Source organism: Marmota monax, unplaced genomic scaffold (genome assembly GCF_021218885.2).
Source record: "Marmota monax isolate L192 unplaced genomic scaffold, Marmota_monax_Labrador192_F-V1.1 WCK01_AAM20220418_F8-fsc00118, whole genome shotgun sequence".
NCBI classification, from domain to species: domain Eukaryota; kingdom Metazoa; phylum Chordata; class Mammalia; order Rodentia; family Sciuridae; genus Marmota; species Marmota monax.
Window position 1 is genome coordinate 7,066,963 of NW_026695231.1, and position 24,913 is coordinate 7,091,875.

The 24,913-nt window shown below is 35.0% G+C and overlaps 1 protein-coding gene across 2 annotated transcripts in view; it reads right to left on the bottom strand.

Moving 5' to 3' along the window:
• Positions 1-5,977: 5,977 nt before the first annotated feature.
• Positions 5,978-24,913, bottom strand: part of Eprs1 (glutamyl-prolyl-tRNA synthetase 1) — a 73,486-nt gene continuing 54,550 nt past the window's right edge. For both annotated transcript variants that reach the window (XM_046438390.2, XM_058577076.1), the window contains 12 exons: positions 23,660-23,711; positions 22,979-23,188; positions 22,586-22,658; positions 21,295-21,374; positions 20,964-21,065; positions 20,210-20,365; positions 18,726-18,923; positions 18,089-18,262; positions 14,159-14,319; positions 11,228-11,306; positions 6,428-6,492; positions 5,978-6,333 (listed from right to left, as the gene is read on the bottom strand). In XM_046438390.2, coding sequence (XP_046294346.1) covers positions 6,183-6,333; positions 6,428-6,492; positions 11,228-11,306; positions 14,159-14,319; positions 18,089-18,262; positions 18,726-18,923; positions 20,210-20,365; positions 20,964-21,065; positions 21,295-21,374; positions 22,586-22,658; positions 22,979-23,188; positions 23,660-23,711 — 1,501 coding nt within the window. In that variant the 3' untranslated portion in view covers positions 5,978-6,182. The remainder of the gene's footprint in view (positions 6,334-6,427; positions 6,493-11,227; positions 11,307-14,158; positions 14,320-18,088; positions 18,263-18,725; positions 18,924-20,209; positions 20,366-20,963; positions 21,066-21,294; positions 21,375-22,585; positions 22,659-22,978; positions 23,189-23,659; positions 23,712-24,913) is intronic.

Genomic DNA, 24,913 nt, shown 5'->3' on the forward strand with positions numbered 1-24,913 from the left:
GCAAGAGAAGTCACGTGAGCAGGAGCTTATGGAAATGGAAGACACTGGCTTCAGTATCTTGTTTTGTTTGTTTGTGTAATTACAGACCTTCTGCGTCTTCCCATCCTTCAGAAGCTCATTGGCAGCTGTGGCCTTTCCAGCCTCTTCCGTTGTCTGCGAGCAGTAATGGCTGTGGTAAGGCAAGCCATTTGACAGCAATGACCACGTCTTGTCTGCCTGACAGTTTTGAATGTCATCACCTCTACTGAGTGAGTGACTCAGTTGATCATGCTGATTTCTGCTTGAGAAGATAGAAGTGATAGGAATAGAATCTCTGACCCTCCCACCACCACATCTACTTTCCTGCTCTCGGAATATTCAAGGGTCATTCATCCAGAAATCAGAGCAGTAAGTGAAAGTCAAATTCAGCTTTGCCCGCTGACCTGGAACCAACAGTTATCCCCTGCTTCCAAACATTCTTCATAAATAGGACAATAAAAACATTCTTCATGCTCATGAAAGGTAAAAGTGCTTTGAAGTCTGCACTTTTTCCCAGTGTTTGGGATTGAACCAGGGGCCTCATGCATGCTAGGCAAATGCTCTACCACTGAGCTACAGCCCACAGCTCATAGATAAAGTGCTTTTAAACTGGAAGCTAAAGATATAATTCAGATAGTTTCAGGAAGTAAGGTCAATTATGATTTAATTGATGCAAAGACGTTTTTGTTTTGTTGTTGTTGTTTTTAAATCTTACCACCTGTCAAGATTATCTATAGCCCTTAAAGGTTTGGCAGATCCTGAACACCTAAAACAGGAGTGGCTTCTACTGTATTAGGTAATCTGAATACACTCAGTCCTTTAAAGAAACAGGCTGGTATTACGATATAGATTTTTTTCCCCCTGAATTTAAAGTTAGACTGCGATGGTTACTTTGATGTGTCACCTTGACTGGCCATTAAATTGTTGAGGCTGGCTTTTAACTCACACTCCTCTTGCCTCAGCCTCCTGAGCCTTTGGGATTACAGGTGTGCACCACCACACCCAGCTGTCAATGATATCTAAGACATTCTGGATGTAGCCGCAAGGGTGTTTTTGAATGAGATTATCATTGGAACCCACAGATGGAATGAAGCAAGGACCCTCACTAATGTATGGGGGGCCTTACCCAATCAATCAAAGATATGAATAGAATTAAAAGACTAAGGAAGAAGAAACACTTCCTGCCTGATCTTAACAAGAGTCTTTCAGGGAAGTGGCGAGGGCAAATTATCAGGGGGTTCAGAAGAATGGAGTAAAGAATCCAAAGATGGTAAGTACAAACAATCCTTTCAGTGAGTTTCACTTTACAGTCATGAAAGGGTATTTTTAGATTGGGAAAAATGGCATATATTTTAAGTTGATTGAAAGATCCAATGGAAAAAGAAAATCTGACAGTACGTAAAGGAGAATTGCTGAAATGCTGCATTGAGAATGTGAGAGGGGATGGGATACAGTGTATAAGTGGAGGCTGGGCCCGTACTGGAGAACAGACCTCCAGCTGCTGTAGCAGAAAGGGTGAAATATATGGGCCTCGGAGCAGGAAAGTAGATGTGGTGATGGGAGGGCAGAGATTCTATTCCTATCACTTCTATCTTCTCAGAAATCAGCATGATCAACTGAGAAATCAGCATGAAATCAGCATGATCAACTGAGTCAAAGGGGTAGCATTGGATGTTTGAGGAGAAAAAGGTACTATTGTCTAGGAGAGAGAATAAATGAGAGAAGTACTATATAACAGCTGGGTGTGGTGGTGCACACCTGTAATCCCAAAGGCTCAGGAGGCTGAGGCAAGAGGAGTGTGAGTTAAAAGCCAGCCTCAACAATTTAATGAGGCCCTAAGTAACTCGGCAAGGACCTGTCTCTAAAATATAAAAAAAGGGCTGGACATGATGGCACACACCTGTAATCCCAGCAGCTTAGGAGGCTGAGACGGGAGGATCGCAAGTTCAAAGTCAACCTCAGCAATGGTGAGGAGCTTAGCAACTCAGTGAGACCCTGCCTCTAAATAAAATACGAAATAGGGCTGGGGATGTGGCTCAGTGGTTGAGTGTCCCTGGATTCAGTTCCTGGTACCAAGTAAATTAATAAATAAATAGAATTACTTATTTACCCACAGAAAGTAATACTGATACATCATCACCTGCTTCTGTATTCCCCAAGCTCTTTATTCAGTAATTACTTCTTCACCATGAAGTGGGGGTTTGGTGACATACTTCAAATTTTTTGAAATATTCCCATTATAGGACACTTATTTAATAAAATCTTTTATATCATTTCAGTATCACTGCTCCAAGCTCAAACTTTCTAGTAAATTAATATTGCATACTGAGTCACGCATGCGCGCTCGCACACACACACATACACACACACACAAAATGTGTTTGTATCTGTTACATTAAGCCTGGTGGCAGGGCAGGATAGGGTTTGTTTAATTTTTCCAAGTACTAATCTTGACTACATGAAGATGACTCTCATCAAGATGATCTCATGGTGTTTTAGTGAGGGTCTCAGCCCAATTCATTGCCCCATCTCCTTTTCTACTACTGATTGCCTGATTCTGCATCTCAAATAGAACTGCTTAAGGTGATACAGCCAAGAAAAGGAAAAAAAAAATGTTTAATTTTACTTCTATATCCTCTGGCAATGTACAAAGAGCAGGCACTCAAATTTTTTTCTTAAATAAATGACTAGCATTTTCTAGATATAGTAAAAGTGACAACCTAAGGACCAAACCTAAGGACAATCATAGGATAGCAGTAGCTGTCTTCCCAGTTTTTGATGTTTATAACCACCACTGGAGACCATGGTTATATGACAGATGATGAATGTTAATAACTAGAATAAAGGGTGATCTTTCAAGTCCCTATCCTTGCTTATTTTATGATGTATTCTGTTGCTGCTAACCTCAGGACTCAAATCCTCTCTGCTAGCAGGCAACATGAGTTGTTGTCATTGTCCAGTTCTCATAAGGCCTTCATGTCATCTACTGGCATTATGAAAAACAATTTTAAACCCACTCTCGTAGATGAACTAGAAATTGCTAAGATGAAATGTTAGTACACTAGACCCAGCAAGCAGGGCCGATAATACATATGTCTCAATCTGTTTTCTTACTGCTGCAATGAGCACTAGGCACACAATTTTGTGACTATTATCTTTATCTCTGGCTTTCAAATCCACAGGTTCTGCATCTGCATATTCAACCAACTGCAGGTCAATTAAAAAAAAAAACAAACTGCATGTGTACTTTAGATTTTACAGGGCTTTTATTCATATCATTATTCCCTGAACAATACATCAACTATCTGCATAGCACTGACATTGTCTTAGGTGTTATATGTAATCTAAAGATGTAGGTAATATGCAAATACTAATAATGCTTCTCTCTCAAAGGATATTTTTCAAGCACCCTCTTGAAAAACTCCAGTTCTCTTGATAGATTTTTTTTTTTTCAATATTTATTTCTTCTACTTGTACACCTTTGTTTTTACTTATTTATTTTTATATGGTCCTGAGGATCGAACCCAGGGCCTCGGAGGTGCTAGGTGAGCGCTCTACCGCTGAGCCACAACCCCAGTCCTCTAGATAAATTTTTTAAAATATGTATTTTTAGCTGTAGGTGAACACAATAGCTTTAGTGCCTCACGGGTGCTAGGTGAGCTCGCTACCACTGAGCCACAACCCCAGCCCAAGATACAGACTTTAATCAAACTTTGATATTTTTGCTTTATCTCAGTTTAAAAGTCAACTTTTATCAAAGTTATGTTTTAGGAGAATTCATTCCTTTATAGAGTCCCTTTAAATAGTAAATTCTTTTAAAGCAGCAAACTTCAAACTTTTCTGCAATTAATCCTATTCATCTGAAGCTTCAACAAAATAGCCTGTGAACTTATTTTGTACCAGAGATGGCCACCTTCTCCAAAATGACTAGGGGCTACAGGACAAAATGTGTGGTTATTAGTCTTTGATCGACTTTTCAGGTGTTTGCCACAAACGAGCTAATTTTTTTTTTTTCTTAAAAGCATGTATGTTGGTTTGTAGAAAAATAAGCTTGGCAGAATGGCACATGCATGTTGCCCCAGCTACTCTGGAGGCTGAGGCAGGAGGATCCCTTAAAACCAGATGGGAGGGAGACCAGCCTGGCAACATACAAAAGCACTGCCTCAAAAACAGAACAGTACAAAAAATTGGAAGGTAAAATAACTCCTGTGACTAGAGGTGTATGAAGTACAGAGCAACTTCAGTTGACCCTGTAAACTATCATAACTTTGGTTCTGTAAGCAAGCTATATTTAATCTTTCAACTGATAATTTCCTAACCAACATAGGAACAATTCCTGTGTTCTCATACATAGGATGTGCTTTCCTCCCTTTGTACCTCCTTCTCTCTGCTCGAATTATTCATCCCTCTCTATTTGTATTGAAATTCTATTATCTCTCATAGCATAGCTCAGAATTCAAGTCTTCGTTAAAGCCTTTTTCTCTTTACTGTATATTTATAGTACCAAGTGAAAAGCATATTGGAATGGAACCCTGGATCCTGAAATAAGAAATTTACCAAGAAAACTAGAAATGAGATAGGAAAGTCATTTCAGGCAAAGAGACATAGACATGAAATAGCATACCATTTACAGGAAACCCCAAATGGTTAGGTTGCAAAGGACTTTGCTGGTTGAAGAGGACACTAGAGACATAATACGAGCCAGAAGAGGCTAAAGGGTTAGCAACAAAAAGATTTCAAGGGGAAGAAAAATATCTCAATAAACTGAATGTTAGGGAGGAAAAAAACCAAGAAAACAAAAAACACTCCTGTACAAATGTAGAGACAAAATCTGGAGAGGAGATGGGAGGCCATTTGATCTATGTGAAGGGAAGACCTAAAAGACACTAGAACAGCTATTTTGCTGGCCAAATATGAATGACAGCATGTTAAGAGGGGCCGCCTAGGATGACTCAAGATTTCCGGTTTGAGGTTTAGGGTATATTTTGGCAGGCTAATCTTCTAGGCAGGAACTACTATAGAAGGAAGAGGTCTGGGAATAGAGAGTTATGAGATTTGGGGGCATGTTATCCTGAAATGCTGATGGAACACACAAGAGAATTCAGTATGTGGTTGGTATGGGTCTAGAGCTCAGATATAGAGATAAAAATGTTGACATTATTAGCCTGTTAATACTATTTGAAACCATGGGATTAGATGAGGTTTATTAGATGGCATGAGAAGAAGGCCAAGCATTGAACATGTTTAAGAAGCAGGCCAAGGAAGAAATGTCAGTGAATAATGAAGAGTCTGAGAGGGAGGATGACAAGTTATAGGGATAGTTTTAATAAAAATATCAAGTGCAGCAGAATGATATGGTAAGACAAGAATAAGAAGTGAACACTGGCTCTGTTCAGGTATGTCCTCAGGGATCCTGGTGAGACTGCTGTAGTGGGGAAAGGTGAGGAAAAGTATAGTGAAGTAGAAGTGACGAGGTTGACAGTTCTTTTAGAAATTAGGACTTTTCTGAAGACCCAACTAGAGGAAGAGAGAAGCTCAAGGGAAAGCTTTGTTATTTTTTGTTTCATTCGTGGTTTTGTTTTATTTTTATTTATTTTTTTAAATATTTATTTTTTAGTTGTAGATGGACACAATACATTTTATTCATTTATTTTTATGTGGTGCTGAGGATCAAACCCAGGGTCTCGCACGTGCGAGGCAAGCACTCTACTGCTGAGCACAACCCCAGTCTTTGTTTTATTTTTGAAACAGGAAGATTCAGGACAATTTTAGATTCAGTATTAGGAGTTATGGAAGGGTAGTCCTCCAAGACAGATGGGATAATTGGTGGTTTAAAGTTGGTGACATCCCAACGGGTGTTGATATCAACACCACCTAACTTTCAATGAATTGCCGGTAGGATTTTCCTTGTAGTACATAATTCAGGTATTTCAGAAACAAATGAATACATAAAACAGTATTAGTTCATGATATTTATTACTGGGGTTGTTTACAGAAAAGTCTTTTTTTCCATTGCTGATTTAAGCATAAGAATAGTTGTTTGTCTCATGTGATCTCCTTTTACAACTTTTATTTTAAAAAAATCATAAAACTGTATCTGAGAAGATATTAGTATCAGTTTTTTTAAAAAGCGAGGAGGATTGGTGTGATGGTTTTATTTTATCCTAGTAACTCCGACCAAACAAGGTGTAGAACTTGGCAGGGTTCTTGCCACAGATGCATTTGGCTCCAGGCTGCAGCTCACAGAGTGGTTTGAAAGGGATACAAAGGCTTTTAGCTCCCATGGAGGGAGCACCAGGTTCCAGATCCTGATCCCTGAAATTTAAAAACACATGAGAATTTCATTCATTTTTATGCTATATGTTGCCTTTCCTTTCCAGCGCAGTACCTCACAAGCTGCATTGGTTACCTGGCAGTGGTCTTTTTGATCCAATCTTCACAGTCAATTCCCCCACAGAATGGAATCTGAGCAATCTAATAGGGAAAGAAAAAGTATTCACTATTTATAACTCATTCTATAAAAGGAAGATTTGAATTCTCTATACAAACTTATAAGCAAAAAAATCTCTCAGGCCGTGGCATCTTTACTGCAAATATGCTAGAATCTTTGCTCAGAGGTACACAAGATATGAAAGAATGTTTTTGCATTAAAAACTCACACTCACAGAACAAAACATAACAAAAATGCCTTTGCAACACATTAAAATGTCCCAATAAACTGTCTGCAGTGTAGCATACTCCAGTTCTACGTCCATTTCAAATGTGGACCATGGCCTGTTCTATATATAAACATGGTTATAAGAAGGAGAACAGGGAGATAATAAATGCTGGTTTTTAAAGTGATGTTAATAATGACAATTAACTATCAGACAAGTATCATTTTATACCATAATGTTCCTAATATGCAATGAGTATGCGAATCATTTTAAGTCTAAAAACTTTTGAAAGTCAAAAATCATTCTGGGGCTGGGGATGTGGCTCAAGCGGTAGCGCCCTCGCCTGGCATGCGTGCGGCCCGGGTTCGATCCTCAGCACCACATACAAACAAAGATGTTGTGTCCGCCGAAAACTAAAAAAAAAATAGATAAATATTAAAATTCTCTCTCTCTCTCTCCCTTAAAAAAAAAAAAAATCATTCTGGGGCTGGGGTTGTAACTCAGTGGTAGAGTGCTTGCCTCTCCACATGTGGGGCACTAGGTTTGATCCTCAGCACCACATAAAAATAAAGGTATGGTGTCCAACTATAACTAAAAATATTTCTAAAATAATCATTCTGTATGAAGAAAAACAACACTCAATTTTTCTTTCTTACACCATATAGAATAATGGGCAGAATCAAGACACTGGGATTTTAGTTTCATTTTAAACTTCATTATCTCATTGAAAATCTCTAGCCCTGGATTTTCATTCAATAAAATATAAATGTTTGATTAGACAGGCAAGGACCCATTAAGTCCCAAGTTTTCAATTCTGCAAATATTTCAATAAAGTTGACAAGGATGTATTAAAATAGGTTGAAAATCATAACCTAGAGCATATATATATATTAATAGTTATAATTACTATGATACAATACACATTCTTCTTACTATATAATTGCTACATGTTATACAACTATATTATATATTAAGTTTTTATAGGTGTTCTACATCTGAGATATGGGACAAAGTGGGTTAAGATTTCTCCCAGTTATGAATGCTAAATTTTTCATAGCATGTCTACTTCAAAATGAGACATGTGCAATAATAACTACCTAATAGTTCTATAAAAAATTCCAGGAGATCAATGTTAATGACAGTAAGAACATCATTAACACAGGAGAAATATCAGTTTAGAAGCAGCTGAAGGCAATCTAGAGATTTATCAAGGGGAGACCCACGAGACAGTAAAGGCAACAGCAGTATGTTTCCAGCTTCCTCTTAACTTTAATTTTTTTTTTAGTTGTAGATGAACACAATATCTTTATTTTATATGCGGTGCTGAGAACAGAACCCAGTGCTTCACACGTGCTAGGTGCGTGCTCTACTACTGAGCTACAATCCCACCTCCCTCTTAACTTTTCACTAACTAATTCCAGCCATGTCTTACACAAACAAATTAAGAGCTCCTCCTGCAAATTCCTTCACTTCGGATTTAGTTAAACATGTTGCAAAATGCTTCTCTAAGTAAAAGTAACTAGAGACTAGGAAATTACCGAAAAACAAGTATATCTTCAGATGAACACTAATGCAATGGGTAGCAAAAGTCTTTTTTATGTTCATTCAGTGAAGTGTGTTAATTTAATTCCCAAGGTCTATAAACTACTATTGTGATAACATTGTCTCAAGACAATGAAGAAATAAATTTCTACTTAAGTCCTGAGGAGTAGGAATGGGCTGAGGGAAGGTGGCAGAGATCGGAAAAAATAAACATTCAGAGAAGTCTTAATACAGAAATTCTTTGTGTGAAGAAAACTGAAGCAAAACCAAACCTAGATATATAAGCTGAGTAACCAAAAAATTACTTCCTAATGTTCAAAGTTGTAAATCATACACATTTATAGTAAGAGCACGAAAAAAGCATATTCACATAGTACTGTTTACAATTCATGAGAAAAGAAAAAACTTTAATCAATAAACTTCATGGAATGATAAAATATTGAGACCATTTTAAAGAATGTCTTTGAGTAATAAATTTAAATATGGTTTCTTTGAAACTTTTACTTCCCTTAATTTATAAAATTTATAGCTGTATTTTAACAACTTTAACAATTTTTAAAGTAAATAAAGTTGTGTTTCCTTTTTCCTTGAAAAAAATTACTAAGCCTTGAGAAGGGTCTATATTTCTAAAATATTAATTTTTAAAAATTTAAAATCATTGTAGCACATGAACAAATTCAATTAAATTTTTATTTGGATTCATAAGTGACAATTTTGTAAAAACTTATGCTTTAATTCTTTCTAGCTTCAAAGTAAGGTTTAGATGATAAGACTTGGAATTTCTGGTTATTTAGTTGGCATTCATAAATATAAAAAAGACGGTATGAATGTTTAGGTTATTTATTCAATCATGAAAGGATTTTTAACAGAATTCTTCAATAATTTCTCTATATTGTTTTAACTTTTGCTGTATGTAATATTTTAAAATTTTTAGAAGACAATATTAATGACAAGAAAGCAATATTCTGGAGCTCCAGTGGCACAACTGGTTAGCATGCAGTACTTAAGAAATAGCAATATTCAAAACTCACAGTGATCAACAAAAGATTAGTAATGCACAGCAACAGTGTACATGCATATATTTATGTATGATATATATATATAGTATATAACAGCATTTATTTTTCATTCAATTAAGATCCTCCTCTTGGAAATATGTACGAGAATCAAGTCCTATAAATCAAAAAGTGTTTTTTTCATTTGTACCAATACAGAAGAGTAGAAAAATCAAACTTTCACCTACATTCAAGTTCCAAAGATCCCTTTTCCTTTTCCCCTCCTAGCAAATACAATTCTATTTACAACGACCTCAAAGGTTGCTTGATGGTCAGTCAACCCATCTAGGCTGACCCATGTGAGGTAAGAAGTGAGGTGGAACCGACTACTATATACAAGATACAAAATTTGCTTTTTAGTTCCATGTGCTCTTTGGACATACAACTAAAATACCCTATGTTCTACTTTAGAGTAGAAGATGGAATCTCTGCAATAATTTATCTAATACTAAAATAAAAGATATGATTCCACTAACACCTGCCGAGATCCATTTTTTTGAAATCAATAGATTAACTGATGGTTGGTTAGCTCTATTGATTTATTAACTCTTATGCAATTTCTCTAATAGACTGGGATGCAAAATGTGACTGTCATATTTCTATAGTGAAAGAACTTTATAACTTCAAAAATTAATGGAACAAAAGGAAAACAATCAAATAAATTATAAAGAAAGGAAAAAAACAAAAATCCCTTGCCTTTCTACTGAAGTAGGCAGTTTGAGTCAAGCGAAAAATTATGGAACCCAGAAAGGTAAAAAATTACAAAGGCAAGCTTGGCATGGTGGTGCACAACTGTAGTCTCAGCTGCACAGGAGGCTGAGACAGGAGTATCATGAATTCAAAGCCAGCCTCAGCAATTTAGTGAGACCCTGTCTCAAAACAAAAATAAAAAAGGGTTGGGGAAACCCTTTTAGTGGCTAAACACCCCTGAGTCAATCTCTGGTACCAAAAAAATTACAAACGTAATAAATCAAGAATAGAAAGCCAAATACTAAAGAATTATAAATCTGAGAGAGATTTTGAGATTATCTATTTTGAACTCATTTAAACTGAGAGCCAGAGATTAATTTTCCTGACTCATGTAAGAAGAGACATTATTAATAGGTTATGATCACAAAATAAAATTTTGCTTTATACTCTCAGCATGAATTTGGAAAAAAAAAAAAAAAACCAGATACATAGGAAAGTACATTAAACCAAGCCAGAGAGATCTGACTGCTAGCACCAGGTCTGTGTAGCTTGGGATAATTCATTTGAGCTCTAGCCCATGGTTTTTTCATTTGTAACCCAAGGACACAGGATGGGTTATATATTCAAACGATTATACCAGAATACTAAAGTTCGTGTAATTCATTCCAATAATAAATAACTTTGGCAAATGAAAATTTCTTCTTTATGAAAATTAAGTTTCAGCTATGAACATCTGAATACACATAATACATAAAACTGTTGAAATCCTGAATAGTCAGTAAATTAATTGAAAAGTCTATGTAGTTTTAAGGCAGCAGAAGTAATCACTCATTCTGAAAAAGACAGTATGAGCAACACATTTCCCCACATTATTCATAAAGTTCAATCAATTAAGATCCAGGTAAGTGTTTGTATGGTCAGAGAACCATACATGCACTGAAAGAAAGCAACTTTTGTTGGGGGTTCCCTAAGTTGGTGAGGCCAACTTCAAACTTGTGATCCTCCTTGCCTAACTCTCCCAAACTGCTGTAATTATAGGTGTGCATCACCACACCCAGTTCAATGAATCTTAAAATACGATTTACTGAAATATCCTTATTTTCAAAACTCCTCAGGGTTGGGAGTATAGTTCAGTGATAGAGTATTTATCTAGCAGGGGCAAGGCCCGGGGGGTTCAATCTCCAGCATTGTAGGAAAAATAAAAACAAACAAAACAAGCGGAGCGAAAAAGAAAGAAAGAAAGAAAGAAAATTGGAAGTCGCTTACCTTTCCAGAATCCAGTACTTTCTGTAAGTCTTCCAATGTATTAGCCACAACCATATGAGTTTTAAGGTCTTCAGAAGCCCTACCAAAAATTAGAATATATAATTTTTCTTACAAAGTTTTAAACAACACATAATTTAATGAAAGAACAATAACCTGTGAAAGCACACAATCAGTGACCATTATTTTTATTATTGCTGTTAAATTTCTATCGACTAACATTCTATTCCTGGCGATACCACTTGCTACCTGTGGGAGTCTAAGTTTATAGACTTCTCTGGTATTATTTTCTCTTCTACAAAATTGGAAAAACACTCTAGAGTAAATCATACTCTAGTAACTACTATATGGGACTGCTGTGATAACAAAAGTAAGAGTTTTGAAAAAGAGAAACAATACACATGATTCAAAATGTTTTCTTTCACACACACTGCTTAATTCTCTTTTGTAAAAGACTTAGGTTTTAGAAATGCAAATGAACATTCTTTTTCACATTCAAAGTCACACATTTAGTCACACAAGGTGGTGACAAAGGAAGGAAAGACATTTGTTATTTTCTCAATCTCAGGGCTAAAACCATGTGAACTCTGTGCCAGAAACTGCTAGCTATCCACCAAATCTATTTCCTCTTTTTCCCAGTCTTGTCTCTTTTTTGTAGAGAGATGGGCCTATGTGACCAAGTTATAGCCATGGAGAGTCGGACAGGCATACGTATGGCCACCTGCCTGGCTTAACCTTTAAGGCAGTGAGCCGCTCCTGCACACTCCCCCATTTCCCAACCAGCATTTGAGTAGTTACTTAGAGATGACTGTGATCTAGTTTTGACCATGTACATGACAACAGGCCCTAGAGACTGGCAGAGCCAATAAAACAGAAATCATCTAGACTCCTGAATTATCAGAAGCAGTAGAGCCATCCCAGAACAACCGCAACACTGACTTCATACTGTTCCTTGAAAGAACAGGGAAGTCATTCTTTAAACTCAACTGAAGTCCTCTCTTGGTTATAGAAGCTTAGTCTACTTCATGTGCACAGAAGTTCTTAAACTAAAAATACTACCAAAAAAATTGACCTTATGAAACCAAGTCTAATGTGGGCTAAATAATCTTAAAAACCAATTCAAACCTTTGACAAGATCTATAACACCACATGCTTGACATAATAAAATTAATTCATATATTAGTTTCTTAGTCCTTAGTAAAATAAGGATCCAACCACAATTAGTATAATTTGACACCTTAAAAAATACAAGTCATGTTATCCTTATCCGGTTTTTCCCCTAACAATATCTACTAGAATTTTGATTTATTCAAAGGGTCTATATTTTATAAATAAGTATTGATAATATACCAAAATGCATTCAGTGAGACTACAGGCAGTTTTGTTTTTTCCTGTAAGATTCTTCATGTGTCACAATTTTTCTATATTTAACATGTATATCTAAGTAGAAAAACATTATAAAAACAAAGCCCATAATCACTGCTTTACATAAACTAAATACAAAATGTTTAGTATGTATCTTACGTAAAAAAGAACAGGGAACAGAGAAGTTGGATGTGAGGGGAAAGCTTGATAAGAATTTCTTCTATAAAAATGTCACCCCTTTACTAAAGAAATTCACCCAGCAAATATTTAGAGAATCTAGCTACTTATCATGTTCTAATTTTTTAATTACCACAGAAAATAAATAGAAAAGACTGTCCTCAAAGAGCTTTAGAAGTGTGAGGAAATTTGAGGGCCAATTTGAAGGGGATAAAAAGTATAAAAGCTCTTTTCCCTGATGATTAGAATAAATTTACTGACTGCTTCTCATGAGAAAAAATTCACCTTTATGCAACCTAGATTAACAAATGTACTGAACACAAATGCCAGTAGAAAAAAATGCCTATTATCCACTAAAGCACTGGTTTCCAAATCAGAAGTATGCATGCAAACCAAAGAGCAACAAATCCTAGAAATAATCCCTCAAGATAATTCTTATTAGCCTCATTTTCTAAGACAAGCAAGCCAAGAGATGCAAAGTCACTTGCCTAAAAACATGTAAACAAAAACAATGCTAAAATTAGTTTATTCTTTCCCAGATTTATTGAAGCCTAATGTGTGTTAGGCACAGGGTCTTAGATGGAATAATAAATAAGATTAGATAGAATAATAAATAAGATGTAGGAACCACCTCTCCCCAAACTAAGCCTCTATCCCCAGTGACAGTGGTCTCTCTGCATTAGGTGGGCAGGAAAGAAAATAGGTGACAAACTAATGCCACCAATCTTCTGGTGCATTACAGATTGCCTTGATATCTGTGCTTTCAGATCTGATTCTAAAAGACCTCTCTCCATAGGTCAGCCTCCCTCACCGAAAGGTCTCCTTATCCTGACACTACCCTCAAACCCAATCCAGAGGTTCTTAGCCTTGACTACATTATAACCATCTGGGGAGTTTTAACACTATAGTTGCCAAGCATTGTCTAGATCAACTAAATTAATATCTCAGGAAAGGTGCCCAGGTGCTGGTATTTATTAAAGCTTTCCAGGTGCTACCAACAAGTACCCAGCAGGTGAGAGCCAATGCCTTGATATCTCTCACATTTGTATGCCACATAAGCCTAGATTTAATGTTAACCCAAATAAGTCCAAGAGACAGTCCCTTGCTGAGACAGTTCTCAGCTATGGAAGCTCTTTTTTTTAAAGTATTTATTTTTTAGTTGTAGTTAGACACAGTACCTTTATTTTATTTATTTATTTTTATGTGGAGTTGAGGATCGAACCCAGGGCCTTACACATGCTAGGCGAGTGCTCTACCACTGAGCCACAACCTCAGTCCCTGGAAGCTCTTAATGGAGATTAAATTTAGTAGGAAACAGATAACACTTGGCTTTAATTCTCAGAAGATGGACAGGTTTGAAGACAAGAGACATAAGCAATTTTAAGGTTTTACCTTGTGAAAAGGTTAACTTGGATGTCCTCCAAAATAGCATGAAGTTTAGTCTCAGCCTCATTTTCAGCAACAGTCAGCTTTTCTCCAGTGTCCCGCCTGACAGCTACAAATTGACAGCTCTTCATATCACGTGGCCCAACTTCAAGTCTAATTGGAACTCCCTATAAAATAAAAAAGGCAATTAAAATGGCATGTACATGTCCCCAGTTGAATAGGCTCATTTCATGGCTTTATCTACAATAAAGCATAAATAATCCAAAAAGCAAAAGCGTAACCAAACAAGAAAATGGCAGGTAATATTCCTTAGATACTATAGAAAACTACTCGAATAATAAATAAAGAAAAAACCTACTGCCTGAGTAGTTCTCAACTATGGAAGCTCTTTTTAAAAATATTTTTTAGTTGTAATTGGACACATACCTTTGTTTTATTTATTTATTTTTATGTGGTTCTAAGGATCGAACCCAGGGCCTCGCACATGCTAGGTGAGTGCTCTACTGCTGAGCCACAACCCCAGCTTCTGGAAGCTCTTAATGGAGATTAAGAGGGCAGCTGATTAGATTAGCTTCCAAACTGCTGTCTCCGCTCCACAAAATAGCACATAGGAGAGATGAACAGAAGACTTCTTGAGGCCAAAGATACCCTAAGTCACTAAGGGCACTAGTTCACTGGCATATTCTTGACTCATTCATGGTGTGCTCCAACTGGGGAATCCTAACTCTGGACAGAACTCAATCTGTAGCTTGTGTAAGAATCACCTGGAGGGCTCCTTAAAGACCAGATTGCTGGGCCCCACCCCTGGAGTTTCTTATTATAGTAGGGTTAAAGATGGACCTGGAAATTTATGTCCCTTGGTTTCCTTTTTTTTTTTTTTGGTGCAAACCTAGGGCCTGGTGCTCCCTAGGCAAGCACTCTATGATCGAACTACACCCCTAGTCCCATGAAAATCAATATTTCTAACATGCTCCCAAATGATGCTGAGACTACACATCTTGGGTCTACATTTTGAGAACCTTTAGCCTTAGGTTTTTATAAAGAAACTTAAGGACTGACTACAAGCAAGATTAAGACGTATGAATGTTCAGTTGTTATGAATTTATGTTTCTGAGGGGAGTAAAAACCTTAAGGTTTAGGGAGATCTTTCATTTTGGGGCCTATAACCTTCCTGAATGATCCTTTAAAACTAATTTAGGATTTTAATATTATAAGTCAAGTACTTCATACAATTTAGTTGCTTAGTGGTACTCCTATGGAGGACACTAATGGGATGACTGACAAAACATGCCTGGGCTCTAGAATTAGATGGTAGTAATGTACCAGTTTGTTGGTCATCATGTAGGACAATGTAGGATAATGTTCTACATGGATAGACAGTAAGGCAGTGGGGTTAGAATCTTATATTCTAATGGCTCAATCCTTTGTACTCTACTTGCTTTATTATAAGTTTGTGACTGTTTCATGATCAAATATTTTACAACCCAGGTAGAAAAAAATAGCAGAGGTGGAAAAACAGAAAGACTATCTGTAAAGAAGAAAGAAATATGAAAGGGAATAATGAAGAGTCAAAGATGGAAGGTAATCTAAAGTCAGATAATAGAGGAGGCAATATTTTATTAATGGTTTTTTCTAATTAGTTATAAATTTACTTTCAACCTCGTTTTAAAAAAAAAGGTCTTCATTCATTCATATTATTTTCTCCTTTCTATTTTCATAATACCAGAGAGAGCTAAAGAAGAATTATGGGCTCTGGTCTAGCAACCAAACCATAATATATCTCATGTATTTATTTGAACAATACATATATATGTCATGCATACATGCACACACTGTACAAGGTTAATTGCTTATCAAATGAATGTGTATCTACATTTCCCCCAAAATGTCCTCTTTTAACATGAATTCTTGGGACTATGTGGAAATAAAATGATACTAAAAGGTGCAATTAGTGGACTGGGGTTTGTAGCTAAGAGCTAGAGCGCTTGCCTAGCAGGCACAAGGCCCTTTGTTCACTCCTTAGTACACCCAAACAAAAAGTGTTATAGGATAAGCAATCCCTTGTTCAAAATGCTTAAGACCAGAAGTGTTTCAGATTTTGAAATATTTGCATAGACTTTACTAAATTTCCCTAATCTGAAAATCTTAATACCTAAAATGTTACAAAATCTGAAACTTTTTGATTACAACTGAAACTCAATTTCTATCAATATTTTTCATGAGCTAGTGAAACTTTCATTTTTAAATTTTAGGTATGGAGTTTAGAACTTAGGTGCTTTATTTTCTCTCTGAGGAATATAGATTAGGAAGGTGCAATAGACCCAAATCATGGTAAGAATGTCTCTCTCACACAGTACAGGTCACCAGGGAAGCCTAGTGAATGAGAAAGATCAAAGCCAAGTCAGTGTTAGGAAAAAGAATGAATAAGAGGAAGAGGAGGAGGAGGGATTCAGAAATGCATACGAATGACAATTTTTCTTTCCTTTTAACTAAGTTCATAGCAACAGTAAGTTTCTTTTTTAACATTTGGTACCCAGTCAAGTATAAATTGATTTAGAGAAACTGCTACTGATATCATATAACAGCTATTTCTAAGTAAGAAAAAAAGATTATAATTACAGACGAAATTATACAGAGAAAATATTCACCTTTAAAGTCTTCACTAAAGGTAGGAGAATATATAAAGGAGAAAGCGCATTAGATAAAAGGGAAGTAACAGATTTTCAGCACAGAAGATTTATCTCAGGGGACATTTAAAAAAAATTATCAGCAACTGTGGGAATGCTAGAAATATTAGTATGGAATAGACCCAATACTGTCAAGCTTCCAGGTTTGAAAGCTTAGAGATGCAATCTCACTTACTCTGTGTTTGTGTGGGGGTTGGTACTGAAGACTGAACTCAGGGTATTTCTCTAACTGAGCTATAACTCCAGCCCTTTTTGTTTTGAGATAGGTTCTCCCTAAATTGCCTAAACTGGCTTTGAATGCTGGATCCTCCTGCTTCAGCTTCCTGAGTTGCTGGGATTACAGGTGTGCACCACCACACCTGGCAGCTTATATATTCTTGACTCCTAATTTTGAGATCCAATTAAGATTTTGTGTCTCAGCAAAAGAAAAAAATACTAAATCCTAGAAGTTTATAAAATGGAATTAATAGCATAGATTATCTATTAATGACACTGTAATAAAAGAATTAGGCTTTTTTTAACAAATAATTTTTTAGTTGTAGGTGGACACAATGCCTTTATTTTTATTTATTTATTTTCATGTGGTGCTGAAGATTGAACCCTAGGCAAGCACTGTACCACTGAGCTACAACCCCAGCCCCAAGTTAGGCTTTTTTAAACAACATAAAAATCAACAAACTGATGTGAAATAATGTGGTACAAAAAAATCAAGTAAGAAAATCATCTCTTGACATTTTACTATTAATTATAACAATGCTAGCTGGCTGATGCCCGTGGATTATTGTTCTGACATTCTTACTGGTCAAATAACATTATTTGAATTCCTAGCATACACATTTTAATATACCAACCATGTGAAATTTATTCATTATAATCAAAAGCTTTAAGATCATTTTTTATTCTAACATAATAAAAATAGGCTTCCACAAAACCTTTTTCTTTTTGCAGTGCTGAGAATCAAATTCAGGATGTTGCACATGCTAGGCAAGTGCTCTACCACTGGGCTACATCCGCAAACTCCATTAAAACTATTTTAAGTTTAGAAAATATATAAACTTTAGGTATCACTATTATAATTTAACTGAACTGTGTCAGTGCTGAACACTTGGTTTAAGTGAAGAAGAAAAGAACTCATAACTATAAAAATAGAGAAAAGTAATAAAAGCCTTAAGTTTAACAAAAAGAAATGAAGAGTAGAAAAAATGTAAACTGAGGGTATAGGAGTAAACAATACAACTAAGGAATTTACCTTGAGTTCCCAGTGATTAAATTTCCAACCCGGAGAATAGTTATCTCGCAAATCGACTTTTACACGAATATTAACACTGCGTAACCGCTTTTGGTAATCATTGCATTTTGCAATCAGTGCTTCTTTGTCTTCTTCAGAAAGTGCATTTGTAATACCACAGGGAATAACCACCACCTAGAATTCAGCACAAAGAAAAATCATATAGAAGAAATGAAGCCCTATGCTGCATAATATCCAGGAGTGAAACCATATGAGTGACTGTTAACACAAATCAACTTGTGTGATTTCTAATATACATATAATTCCTAGTAATTTGCTACACATCCCTATCTACACTAAGGGCATTTTCATCTGACTTACTATATTTAGTTTAACTTATTTTAAATCATTTAAAAAAATAATTAAGAAAAAGTTTTATACAAAGTACCTTTAAAAATTAAGAGTAGAAACAATAAATAATATAAATGATATACATAGGTACACAAACACAACACTAACATCTGTGTTGTGTTCTAATGTTCCTATTACCAGCAAAATCTACCCAAATGAGATTCAGAAAGTCACCCCTTCAAATTTCCTTTGGTAAACATAGCTTGTATTTTTTAAATGGAATGATAAACGGAAATATTCTCCTTACCTGAACACAGGCCACACGGGGTGGTAATATTAAGCCCATGTTGTCCCCATGAACCATGATCATAACACCAATAGTTCGAGTTGTTAAGCCCCAGGAGCACTGATAGGCAAATTGCTTCTCTCCTGGTGTCTTTGGATCTTCAAAAATGATTTCACACATTTTGGAAAAATTCTGACCTAAATGATGTGATGTTGCTCCCTAAAATAAAAATACAAACATAAGCTTTAATTTTTAATAATCTCTTACTAAAAATGAGTACTATTAGACCACACACTTTAAAATAGCACTACAACTGTTTTATCTCTTTTTATACATAAGGTTTTAAAATATAACTAATATAAAAATTGACTAGGGTTAGTCAAAAAATACTATATAAGTGTTTTGCTTTGGGACAGGCCTTTACATAGGAATAATCTGACCTACACAATTTAAAAAGGATTCCATTCTTTGGTTAATTAAGGATATAAATCATGACTTAATTGATCATGGAGATTTAAAGTAAAGGAGAGATGTGCTGAAATTGTAATATGGCCTAGAAAGCACATAACATACTTTTTGTTTGTTGGTTTCTGAGATGGTGTCTCACTATGTTGCCCAGGCTGGCTTCAAAAATCAAGATCCTCCTGCCTAGTCTAGAGGCATGAGCCACCAGCCCTATTCATTTAATTTTTGAATGGTACATTAAAACATAAAAATTGTACATATTAATGAAGTAACGTGATTATTTTGATACATGTATACATGTATATATTTGTGCAATGTTTAGAGCAGGTTAAACATATCTCCTAATTTTATCATTTCTTTATGGTAAAAACCTTCAAAATCCTTTCTTTTACCTTTTTGAAATGTATACTACTATTATCTAAGTTATCCTATTGTACAGAAGCAAGCCAAAACTTCTTGCTCCTAACTCTAACTTAGTACCTACTGATTAACATTTCCCCACCACAGACTACCCTTCCAATCTCCCCAATCTCTGTTAATCACAATTCTATTATTAACTTATATGAGATCAATTTTTTTAGATTCCACATGTGTGGGATCATGCAGTACTTGTCTTTCTGTGCCTGGCTTATTTCATCATAACATAATGATTTCCAGCTTCATCTATATTGTTGTAAATGACAGGATTTCATTATTTTATGTCTGATAGTATTCCACTGTGTATATGACTACATATTCTTTATTCATTTATTGATTGATGGACACTTAGGTTGTTTCCAATTCTTGGCTATTTGTGAATAATGATGCAATGATCATGGGAGTGCAGTTGTCTCTTCAACATACTATTTCATTTCCTTTGGATGTATCCCAAGGAGTGGGATTGCTAGATCATATGGTACTTTATTTTTTGAGGAAAATCCATGTTTTTCCATTTGGCTGTACTAAATATTTTGTACAAGAGACTACTTTTCTTATCACAGAAAAATTGTTGGATCTGCCCATGGACTGTGCTTACAGTCATCTATGCAACAGTTTGATACCTGAATAGCTCTTCCACTAGCGGATATAAATGCTTCTATTGTAGTTGTGTAGTCTCCTCCTGCAAATTTTTCCTTTTCAGTCTTTCTTCCTCTTACAACAGGAATTGCCAGGAGTTCTTCATATACCCGAGCATATAATTCAAGTATCTGTAAGACCTGTATTTAAAATAACATGTGTTCAAATTCAGGATGTATTTATTCATCATAAGTCTATAAAATTATACTATTTAAAGCTAATTGTGCTGGAAAAAGCACTTAAACAATAAAAAGGAGAAAGTCAAATAACAAGGAATGTAAGATTCATTAAGAATATATCCAAGATGTGGCTCAGTGGTAGAGTGTCCCTGAATTCAATCCCTGGTACCTCCACCAAAAAAAAAAGGACTATATCCAAGAAAGCAGTGTGAAGTTAAATAACTATTAAAAATGTATATAAATTTGGAATATAAAAGAACATAAATGATTATGAAGAGATATATCGCAATCTGAGTAAAAATTGCCTGAAAAATGCGTAATTTCAATAATGAAATTAGAAAGTTTTCTATATGTTAAGATCCAAAAATATTTTCAACTAAAAATTTAAAATAGCACATTTCATTTATCAATAAAATCTCAACAAAAAGTTCCTTAAATCTATATTCATTTCAATTGATTTGATTTTTCTTTTATCAGGTAATACATAATTTTTAAGTAATAAAAAAGCAGAGCCTGAACAAACAAACGGAATATAATTATACAAGACAATTTTCTATACCTCTTCTGCTGCTTCTTCAAAGGTAGCAAAAGCACTGTGCCCTTCTTGCCAAAGGAATTCACGAGTTCGGAGGAAAGGCTGTGGGTGCTTGAACTCCCAGCGCTAGAAGAGATAAAAGTGCAGTTTGGTCACCTGCAAGCTTTTCAATTTTTATTAACAACTTTACATGTGAGTAATCAAAACTCAACTATGATCTAAAATACTTCAAAAAATGCTTTCATACTCCCAAACCTTTAAATATAAGACTAAAAGAACACAAAGTATGTTTTTCTGAAAAAGTAAAATGAATAAAAATAATGACAAAAGAGTATAGGAAGGTGTATATACCTACCACCACATTGCACCACTGATTGAGCCTGATGGGCAGGTCTCTGTGTGACTGCACCCATTTTGCATATGCAGGATACATTACTGAAAGATGTAGAGGGAAAAAGGCAGTTGGTCACTTAAGACTTTATTTCATCTGTAGGCCAGTAAGAGTTAAACCAGCAGTAAAACAGCAATTAAAATGTGTATTTGTGTAAATGTGTTCCCAGTGTTAAAATGGTTAAGTGAATAGCATTATTGTTTTAATAAAGCAAATTACTCAACAATATAAATCTACCTAAACTTGTTTATACTCTGTTCTTCACATGAGATTTGTATTTAACATTAATTTGACTGCTTTCATGTTCTGTTTTTGAAAACTAGCACATGCCATGTTCTATGTTAAGTTCTTTGCATTCATTATCCTATTCAGTTCTCATGTTCAACTCACAAAGTAGATGTCATAGAAATTCTAAAGATGTGAAACTTACATAACTTACTAATTCAGAAGTTATGTATCAGAATTGGAAGGATATGAAAGCTTTTGCCACAGTTCATAGCCTACTCATGATCTACAATTAGTAAAACAAACCAAAACACAACTCCACTAGTCTGGTATATGAGAAAAAAAGCTCACATCATAACTTCAACAATGCATTCATTATACAAGGGTAATGCTAGAAGTACAAAAAAAAAAGAGCAAACAATCCTTAACTAGAGTCACTTTAAAAGACATCATCAAACCAAGAGACTCAAAATTTTCAGTAATATTCCTATTTACTGTGTTTAATTCTAGGAAAATGACTCAATCTTTCAGAGACCTTTTGTCCCTGCAACATAGAGATACCAATAGCTGCCTCTACTTTTCTCACAGCATTATTGTGACACTAATAAAAACAGATGTGAGTAAAAACACTTAGTAACCTTTAAAAACCATTCCTGAATGTAAATCTAAATGTGTTAAAAGGCAACAAAATTTGAAAATATAGCATGAAGATTAATTAGGTATTTATAATTTTATAATCAATCCCAAGAATAAAACATTATCTCAGTAAGATTCCTTGGAAAAAAAAAAAAAAAAGATTCCTTGAAAGGGAATTACTGAATTCAATAAGTCATTTTAAGTTTATTGCTGAAAAATTATAGCAAGAAATTTTAAGATAAGTATTTTCTTTAAAACCCTCTATCCTAATTATAAAGAGTTCTGAAACATTGTCACAAGGATTATAAAAAGCACAAAAGTTGGGATTTAACTTTAGAAGCTGTTTCAAATGTTTCAATGAGTCTTCTCTTGTGCTCCAAGGCCTGTTTCTCACCTGTTTCACTAGTAGGACGAATGGCAATTGGTTCTGCTAACTCTGTTTTGCCAGATCTTGTAACCCAAGCAACCTAGTGAGATAAAATCATTTTTCATACAATTTTAATGGCATTTTAGAGCAACAATAAAACTTAGGCAAGTTTTCTCTATTTCAGGTTTTCTTCATATCAATTAAGGCAAGGTAAAATAACGGATGCTATTACTGTGAGGAAGGTTCAAGTCAGTTAATCAGTTATGAGACATACAGAATTACAACTTTCCATAAAAACAGAAATATAATTTTTAAATAAAAAATGACTTTGTTTATCTAAATTGCTTTTTATAAACTACTGATATAATTTTGAATTTATGAAACAAAACTGCAAAAAATAAAGCAAGCAAGTTAGCTTACCTCAGGGGCAAAGTCAGCAACATGAGTCTTCTCTTTCTCTAAGGCACCTTGAGACACAAATATGGGGAAATAGCAGTTTTCAACACCAAGTTTCTTGATCTCAGCATCAAAAAAGTCCTTGATGGATTCCCAAATGGAATATGACCAGGGACGAAGAATATAGCAGCCACTTACATCATAGTATTCAATCATTTCTGACTTTGTGATGACCTATTTAAGAGAAAAATAGTCTATAAGACCTATATTTAACCGAAATTCTAGTATAAGTGGTAACAGTATATGGTATCAAAATCTCAATGTGGAGGCTTCTCCTGTTTGTATATCTTCATGTGGAAGGTCTGAATGATAGTAAGCCAGATAGTCCTAAACTGAGAAGAGCAACATAAGAAGGCTCTAAACTTTCAAGAATTAAATTCCAACCTTGCCTCTGCTATTAACTTGACTCACCTCATTATGGGGGAAAAAAAAAAAAATCAATGACGACTCTCATAGGGCTACTTTTCAATTTAATAATTTGTGTGGCAATGCTTAGAAAATTATGACGTTAAAAGACTATAGTGTATATTACAAAAGGTACCATGCATTATTAACTTTTTACCTGGACTTTAAACATAAAGTTTAAAGTATAAAAATCATCTTTTTGACATTTAAAGTATAAAAATCAACTGAATGCATACTCACTTGAGAATACCAATCAGCAAGATTTTCTTCTTTTTTTGCTTCAAGACCCAACCTGGAGATAAGAAAAATAAGTATGAGCCAGGCATGGTGGCACATGACTGTAATTATACCAACTCAGGAGGAGGCATGGTGGCACATGACTGTAATTCCACCAACTCAGGAGGCTGAGGCAGGAGTACTGCAAGTTTGAGGCCAGTCTCAGCAACTTAGCAAGGCCCTGTCTCAAAACAAAAAATAAAAAGGGCTCAGGAGGTTGTTCAGTGGTAAAGCATTTTTGGGTTTAATCTCCAGTACTAAAAAAAAAAGAAAAAGAAAAAATGAATCCCTTTATTCATTAATTGCTTTTAAGATGTGTCTAAGTCTATTTTCTGTTGCTATTAAAAAACACCTGAGTCTCAGTATTCAATAAAGAAGTTTATTTGGCTCGTGGATCTGGAGGCTGGGAAGCAGGACATGACGGTGTCAACAACTGCTAGGTACCTGGTGAAGATCTTGGTACAGCATCATAACATGGCAGAGTCATCATATGGTGAGACACAACAGTATGCCAGCTCAGCTCTCTCTTCCTTTTTTTATAAAATCACTAATAAATCATGAAGGACCCACTTTCATGAACTCAGTTAATGCTAATTACCTCCCAAAAGCCCTAGCTCCAAACAAATGTAGGGATAAAGTTCCCAACACGTACTTTGTGGGAATATATTCAAACCAAAGCAGGTTGAATAGAAAATAAAACTTTTAAGGTTCATTTTCCTTTGTTATCAGTTATTTCCATATATATATATATATTTCCTATATTCTTTCCCAAAACAGTTAAATCTTTACTTAAAAGATGATAAGATATCACCCCCCCCCAAACTAGCAAAGTCAAAATAAAAAAAAGTATTATTTTAATGCAGACATCTCTTTTACAAGTTTTTTTAAGGTAATGTATTTGCAATAAAGACAGCCTATTCACATATATTTTCCATTAAAAAATAATTTTTTGTAATCTCAACTAAGTAAAATTATAGTGAGTAAAATCAGTCTCATTGAAAGTTAAGTGGAAAGAGTAACAAAAAACAATAGCTATCCACATACACACATATGTTTGGAAATAAAGGGATATACACACATATACACACAAACTTTTATTCCAAAAGTTTTTCTTTCAACTGTAGTAAATAGAAATTGTATAAGTAGTTGTAAATTAAACTAGATCTGCAATTTTAAAAAAACAAAACAAAGAAACTCCACAAAAAACTATTCCAGACA